The 8563-nt window shown below is 39.8% G+C and overlaps 1 protein-coding gene across 1 annotated transcript; it reads left to right on the top strand.

Moving 5' to 3' along the window:
- The first annotated feature begins 2158 nt into the window (after positions 1 to 2158).
- On the top strand, positions 2159 to 4399 carry LOC139712384 (uncharacterized). The gene has a single exon (XM_071624210.1). It carries the CDS (start codon positions 2563 to 2565, stop codon positions 4081 to 4083), a length of 1521 nt encoding a protein of 506 aa, XP_071480311.1. The 5' UTR covers positions 2159 to 2562; the 3' UTR covers positions 4084 to 4399.
- Positions 4400 to 8563: the final 4164 nt, after the last annotated feature.

Raw genomic sequence — 8563 nt, 5'->3', positions numbered from 1 at the left:
AGAAGGAAACATCAAAACCAAGTTAACCAAGCAAAGCAAAACTGCAAAGGAAACCTCTGGAAACTATAACTGACTTTTGATTGGAAGTCATGTTTCATAAGAATATCGATGCTCGATGTTTTCATCATAACGTCTTTTAGGTGTCTTCCTGTGAAAAAGGCTTTCAGCTTTCACATCTTGGTCCCATTGCGTAAATTAGAAATATCATGGAGCTAACAGCGTCGTGGGAATATTTTCGCAATAGCGATAATATCATTCACTTACCCACTATCCGTGAGTTTGCAATTACATTGTATCATGGCGAGACCCCTGTTTAACGCGGTATACCTATATCGGAAGCAAGATGATATCTTTTTAGTATCATGTTCCATTTAAGAACCGAAAGAGAAATTTTGGCTTATGTTTGGCAATCTAGAAGTCAAGTTAGGCATCATACTATATACCAAATGAGAGGGGAAGTGTCTTGTATTGGAAACAAATGGTCAGAGTCTTTATGACGTATTTGAATTATTGACCAACACCGACGATCACTGAAGATGAAAACAATTTGATTTCTCACCAAACCTCCTCTAGATAGAGACAGTTAATCAAATACTATTGTCTCAAAGACCGTGGAATTAATATGCTAAATTTATGATGTTTTGACTCAGTTTCTGCACTTTCTTCTTCAATTTGATTCCACTTAAAGAATGACAAAGATGATAAAAGGAACCTGCTCTTGTAAAATTGAGGCAACGCGGAGGTATCTTTAGTTTATTAGTTATCAGTCACAGATCAGCAATGCAGTATGCGAGGGTATGTGTATTCCTTACTAGGAAACAGACGTGTGATCATTTCGACCCAGCATAATGTTTTTCTTGCCGGGGGGGGGGGGGGGGGGGGGGAGATATGGGGGAAGGGTGTGTGATATCTATTAAGATTCAGCTCTGTCCAGCGTCAGTCACACAATTATACTTTAAAAAGTTATTCATGTCATTGTGTCCATGCGCCTTGGCATTAAAAATAAATCCCCCTCAAATTCCATAACCTAATATATTGATGTCCATGGATAATCAGAGTGGAAAATTGGATGTGCTTCAAAGCGTAAGGTTTGATTGCACGGTGAACAACAGTAACAAGTCATGGCATGATAGACCTTGAGATCGATCACACCTATCGATTCTTCTTCATGGTTTGTTTGGTCTTCTTTTGTTTTTCAAATTGCAAATTACAAACTGCTCATTATGTATCGGAAGAACAATCCTCTTAACAATTAAACATCGTAATGCTTTTTCAGTAGATCAAATGGCTGCAAATTTGCGGAGAAGCTTTTTTATTCTATTGTTTTTTTCTTCCTTTTTTTTTGCCGGCGAGTGACAAGATCCTTACACACTTCTTTCGTTTTCTCAGGCTGTTTTCCTTCGCCTCGGATTCGAGCGAGGATATGGGATTCGTGCTGGGACAAGTGCATGTCCTGTTTGGAGAGGGACGTAGCTGCGACAAAGCGAAAAGAAAATAACAGCATGTTCCTACATATACAAACCCTAAGTGCTATCCAACTGCGAATACCTTTTATAACTAAGAGCTCTGTTGAAATCAAAACCAACGGCTACTAAAGTTTTCATTTCATTCTCCCCCTTTCTCGTTCTCCACTTTTCCTTTCCATAAAGACGATTTCTTCTTTACACGCTCCTTCTTTCTTTCTTTTTTTTTGTCGCTCACTCCCATGTCGAACATATGCAACCGAATTTATCTCCGCTAGTAAAAACTTTCGCACGAGTTTTCACAGGGATATCTATCCAAATACTTGGCCGGGATCTTCCCGGACTGCCATCGGGTGCCGAAGCCGCGGGGAGGAAGGTGGCGGTTTTTCACGCGCTGGGCCTTTTTGTTTACTTTAATGGGTGGTCAATTTCTCCAAAGCAAAATTTCAAAATAAACACGAGGTTCCCTGCGAAACGACTTGGGTGGGCAGGTTTAATTGATGTGGATATTTTCTAAACAAACGGCGCGCTGGGCTCTTTCCTGATTGGTTAACCCGGACGAGAGAGTTTGGCGAAACGGGACGCAGAAAGTACGGTATTGTTATGTGCGCACCGTGGGAGTTACCTCTTCCTCTATGTATTTCGTAAATCTTCCAACGTAAAAAGAAAGGGAAAAAAAGGTAAGAGGAGTGACATACCCACGTAAAAGAAGCCAAAGTTACCGGGCTGTGAAATCACTGTAGCGTGCACTTGAGGGGGGACCCCGTCTCATCCCATAAGTCAACTCGCCGAACATGCATCAACATTCAACAATCCTAAAGGAAAACAAAAGCTTGTAGAGAAAACACGACTAACAAGTGCCCGGCGGTCCATTTAGAGGTGGCGCATGTGTGACTAGATATTTAGAACGATCTCGACCGGCGAGCCGGCCACAAGTTCCTCCTTAGCGCTCTTTCACCTTATCTGAGTGTCTGCTCTCTGGATATTGCATGGACTTGCTAATTTGATGAGCATTCTCAGCGAGATAGACAATCTGACAAGACAAGATTTTGGCAAATTGCTTTGAAGGCGCCACATCTCACTTAGGAGGCAGGAGACCATGGCTTCGTTAAGTGCGCTTTACTCCAGCTATGCCGCCGCCCACCCCGGCCAGTATCTCTTCCCCGCCCCGCCCGCGGCCCCTTACTTCTACAGCTTCCGGGAAGGGGCTTTTTCCAGCCCTCTGCCCATGAGTGCCGTGCCCCCTCTCCAGCGCCGCGAGGCTCCTCAGAAGCCCCCGTACTCCTACATCGCTCTCATCGCCATGGCGATCCGGAACTCCGTAGACAAGAAGGTGACGCTGAACGGCATCTACCAGTTTATCATGGATCGATTCCCGTATTACCATGACAACAAGCAGGGCTGGCAGAACTCCATTCGGCACAATCTCAGCCTTAACGATTGCTTCGTCAAAGTGCCGCGAGAGAAAGGCAAGCCGGGGAAGGGAAATTACTGGACGCTTGCCCCCGATTGTGAGGACATGTTTGAAAATGGCAACTTTCGACGTCGCAAACGACGACCAAAGCCTGTAAACAATCAGACAAATAACAGCGGTATAAAACAAGGAGAAGGGGAGATTGCTGCAGAAAACGCAAACCACGACGACCTTGAACAACAATCAAATGAAAAAGTCGACAATTCTAGTGACGTCGTCAACGAAAGCGTCGGTAAATCGTATGAATCCGACTGCGATTCTGCCGATGACCAGGCTTCGAGAACAAAGGAGAGTGATGACGAGAAAACTACCTCTATGGACGATGTTTATGATGACAATGCAAACCTAGTCGTCAAAGATCACAGGGACGACGAATCGGACGATAAGCAGATACAGTCGGAAAACAGAGATGCGACGTCGTTGACCATCTCGAGAACGTCCGCGATACCAGAAGAGGATGAAGACATCGATAAGCCTGTCCGTCCGCAAGCAAGAAAACCAGTGTTTTCCATCGATAATATTCTAGCGTCTCGCATGACCAATGATGTCGTGCGGCCGAAACCGGACATCAGGTACAAGAGAAGCCGAAGTGACTTGTTGGTTGTCGACAAGTTTGGTAATCTGGATGACATTGACATCGATCACCCGATACCGAAACAAAGGTGCCCGTCTCCCTCAATGTCAAAACGACCCGGGCAGTACTTTGAAAGGGAGAAAATGTCCGAGAGGGTCCACCCGTACGCCGTGGTCAATCACCGGATCAGGAAAGGTGAAATGCATTCAGTCTCGTCGTCGTCCTCTCCTACGACTGCACTATGGCAATCTAGCATGCTGCAGAAGCTGGCCTCGCAGGCGACGTCGCACTGCTACACGTGTGCCGCCGCAACGTCGGTCTCGTCACCCGTGCCCGCAAGCCATCATCATTCTCATTATCAAGGTCATCATCCGCGAGATCGTGCATCCTCTCCTGAAATCGCCGCCGCGGCACTCGCCCCGTCAATCTATCCGTCGATGCTGCATCCGCATTTCCCGTGGGCATTGACGTCGGGTGGATTGTGTGCGTCATCCCAAATCCCGTCTTCCCCGCTTGTGTCATTGCCGTACGCCATCAATAGAAACACCAGAGAACGAGCATATCGACTTTGAAGATTTTTTCCCCCTTTCGTCCCTCTCCAACATTTGGTCAAATAAGATTATTTTAGAATGTTTTGACGTATGTCACGTCACTTAAACATAAGGGGAAATCTTATCTGACACTTTGAAGTGTCGTCTATTGATTTGCGTACGACATCAGCGTAGGTTGATTTCATATGTGTAGGTAAGATTACTTTGAATGACTAAATCATAATAGTCTCCTCGATTGCAATGAGTTTCCGTATTATGCGATGGAATGTCTAACCTTGGAAATCAAGTGTTGTGGTAGTAACGACTGTCATTTAGGCCTATATAGTTTAGAACTCTAATGAGGGGTTCTGCTGTACTTATTCATAGGAAATTACGGAATCTTTTATTTGCCTTTGTGAATATTCATATGAAAAAAGCAATTGTATATGTATATGGTAAAAATCCTAACGGTTTGAAACTTTTCGTACTGTCGTGATAATTGAGACGTTGTCTAGTGTTCAATGGCATTTTAGTGAAGCATAATCAATCATACGATTCTGGACCAAATTTCATGCTTTATGTTTTGAGAATAGCTATTGAAGTGACATCTGACCTAACCCGGAAGGAAACGCACTCAAGCATTGCTGACATAGGAGGACCAGACTGCTCAAGTACACACTAATAACGATAAAACTCTCGCCCACATATTATTATGAAATATTGAATTAAAGACGGCGAACTGTGTCAGAGGGGGAACTCTTCTTTTTTTGCAATAAGACGTTGATAATTGATTGATTTGATTTGTATATAAAGATGTGACATTCTACAAAAGAGTATTTATTTGTTTCAATCAGGTTCGTGCTTGAAATAATCTAGCAGACCCTTGATGTGGTTAGAGATGATTTGCGTCAATTCAATTTCAAATTTCAAATTTTGTAAGTTTATCCTATATTATTAATAAGTTGGTTAAGTATTAAAGAGTGTACTTGAAGATGAGCAAATTGATGATACAGCTGTCAGTGCTAATACGTGAATGGATGCGATAAAGCCTGAAGTGTGCATATCATATGAAGAATGTAATCGCTTCCACTGAAGTTAAGTGATGAAATTACTGCTGCTGTAGCAAAATTATGATGTTATATTTTTTCTTGCAATTCTGTTTCGCTGTAGTTGATGAATAATTGAAGACTGAGTATACAACCATTCGAAAATACGACTCCAGTATTCGTATGTAAAACCCCATACTGTACAAAACAATTTTTGCCAGAAAAGAAAAGAAGAAAGAAAATCAAAAACCTGCTAACACCTAAAATTAACCAGGAGTTAGTTACACTGTGTTTTGAAATGTAAAAGCATATTGCAAACAATGTCGAAAGATTGTGTTAACCATGGTGTGCTAACTATGTACAGTAACTAAATTAAGGAAATTTCACCATCCTTTATTGTATGGGTTACGTTTTGGCCGTTATCAAAAATCCAAATATTTAGTATCGAACTGATAAACAATCTCATGCATTGATCCTTATAACATTCCCAGATTAAAGTTCTAAGAATTATTACTAAACCTGAAAGGACCACCTCTCTAGTTAGATGTAGAGAAGAGTACCCCTATAGCACGTTGATATCTTATGGTTGGAAGTGTATGTGCAAATTGGTCACTGCTCAACATTTAGGCCTAGCTTCTTTTTTTTTTTTCATTTTTCATTTTTTTTGTGTGTGTCTAACCGAAAACGAATAGTGAGTGAATGTGTTGAATTAGGTATATGAACTATAGCACTATTTTTATTTGTTTTATTGTTTCTTTTTTGTTAGCTTAAAGAAAAAAAAGATTATTCTTTTAAATTATCAATTTTCCCCTTGTCAGGGTGACATTATCATGCAGGCCTTTACTTTACAATATACGTGATTTCACGAAGGCACGAAAAAAAACCACGTACTATGCAATCGATTTGTATTTGATGATATAATCATTTAATAGAGTACTGTTTGCAGCTGAATGTTAGTTACATGATTCGGACATGAATAATAAAATGATCAGGATCAGGATCAGTCATGTTAAACTGAAAAGAACAAAGAGAGAAGAATATTTCTTTTATTCTTTTGTTACCTCGTGAGATGTAATGTATGGTGGCAAAACGTCATTTGTTACGAAGGAGGGTTTTACCATGCATGTCAGCGTTGTGTCGGTTGGTCTTTTGACCCCAGTGCGCGAGTTAAGTGCACAGTGAACCAAATGTATCGTTCTTTAACTTTGCCGCAGTACAAAATGAGGGGAAGACGCTATATATACACTGATGAGCTCGAACAAAGTACAGACAATTCGCAAAAACAAACATCCGAGATTCTATGTTGTTTTGATAAGAAACATTCAGAGAGAGAGTTTTTAAAAGCTGATATTCCCAAGCTCTTTAAGTCCCCGTCTGCACTAGGCTTATATAAAACTACTCACACACACGCCCACACACACCACAAACACAAAAGCATACGAACATGCAAGCAGTGTATTATTCTTTTCGTAGACTATAATGTGATGTGTAAATGGCTTCACTGCGGTCTTTAAGACAGGTAAACTTTATAAATGGAACTCTAAATGCAGTCTAATTTGTTTAAATTGATTTACCAATGAGACTCTTTCGGTGCAATTCCCCCGTATTTTACAGAAAAATCAATATACTGCAACATTTAATATATGAGTGATATATCACATGATGAGATATGAACGAGTTTCTTTTAATTTTGTCACAGCGGGTTTTCCTTCCGTCAACAGCGAAAGAGTTTTATACTTCACATAAATCTTCCAATAACTGAGTGCTATAATAATGAGGTGCGTCACAAGATAGTCTTCGTACCTTATATGTTGAAAAACATTTATTTCCTGCTAAAATAAGCCAAATTCTATCAAAGGTCAGTATAGACAACCTCATCAATACTGTCATTACAATCTTGAATAACTAAACCTCTGTGGAAACTTGTATTAGTGTATGATAGTATGCATTCTTAACGCATTGCTAACAAATACACTCAAAATGGCGGGACTCACTAAACAGAAACACGCTAAAAATTAAATAACTCTGTTTCACCATAACAGCTGAAATGCAACATTGCAGAAATGGCAAAACCAACAGTGAAGCATAAGGCTTTATCACTATTATGCACATCATGAACATTTATTTTCTTTTCTTAACTATATCTATCTATCTATCTATCTATCTATCTATCTGTCTATCTGTCTATCTAAATATACACACATATTATGTACCTTTATCTGTATAATTCTATCTTTATATACATATATTTACATAGCTATCTACCTATGTATATATATATATATATATATATATATGTGTGTGTGTGTGTGTGTGTGTGTGTGTGTTTTTGTGTGTATGTGTTTATGTGTTTGTCTGTGTAACGATGTGAAAGTTTTTATTTCAGCTATTGGGTTCTAGTACTTTTAGCGGCCAACTCTTGGAAAAAAAAATCAACAGCAAAAAAGAACAACCCAGTCTCGATCGACGAGAAAAGATTACACAATTTTCACCACATTAAGGCCGCAGCAATGAAAGCGAACCGTTTACTCAGGCGCGCCGGGATTAGATTATCGCTGAGAGTTTGGACGTGAACTGTAGTGCAGAGAGTGCAGTAAGGTTGAGTGGAAAATACGATTATTTTAGACTTTTCCATAGAATTCCAGCCTTCGAGGGTATATCTCAGATTGACACCCTTAGCAAAGCCAGGTAAGATTATTGCCATATTTCTAGAGAATTAGAGGACATGGAGGATGAATTCTAGCAAATTGTGTCGTCCTTTCAAAGGAAACCGACAATTGGCATGGTGGCAAGTTCACGCCAAAGAAAGTTTTTTTTTTTTTTTTTTTAAATATCAGGTTGGACATGACAAACTTTAATTCGATTAAATTCACATTTACTTCGACTTTTCGGGTAAAAAATGGCACAAACTGAACATATTGAAACTTTAAACGTAAAGTTCTGGTAATGAATAACACTTGATGACAGAATTGCAAACAATAAAGATGACTGAGTTTTACAGTTAAGCAGATATACAACCCTAATGGATACAATTTGAAAGTACATCATTATGGCATTCAATATGACATAATAATCCTGGGTAAAACAAAAAGGACGTGTCGATGCAATTAGCTAGAGCTTACAGATTTTAGTGGAAGGAACATACTGAAAAGCTTATAAGACTGATGGTAAAGAGAGAAATGGGGTACGTACACGCAGAGAAAAACATGGAAAAAGAAAACAGAAATACACAAACGCATGAACACAGTGTCCACATACATGACATAGACAATACAGTACATATTCATCAGTGGACTAAACTTTGATTAATGCAAAGAGACTTAAAACAACAACTAGGAGAAACTACATCAACAACAACGATAATAAACACAAAACCTGTGTTCCATAATGTTCCACTTGCTCGTATGTGTGCACACGCTCATTTACTACATGTTTCATTCATAGAGGTATATTGCCGTTTTTTTTTTTTTTTTTTT

Source organism: Diadema antillarum, unplaced genomic scaffold, assembly GCF_040938485.1.
Source record: "Diadema antillarum isolate AM-2024a unplaced genomic scaffold, OU_Dant_1.0 seq00001795_RagTag, whole genome shotgun sequence".
In the NCBI taxonomy this organism is placed as follows: Eukaryota; Metazoa; Echinodermata; class Echinoidea; order Diadematoida; family Diadematidae; genus Diadema; species Diadema antillarum.
Note: the sequence above shows the minus strand (reverse complement) of the source record. Positions and strands in the feature narration are given on the sequence as shown.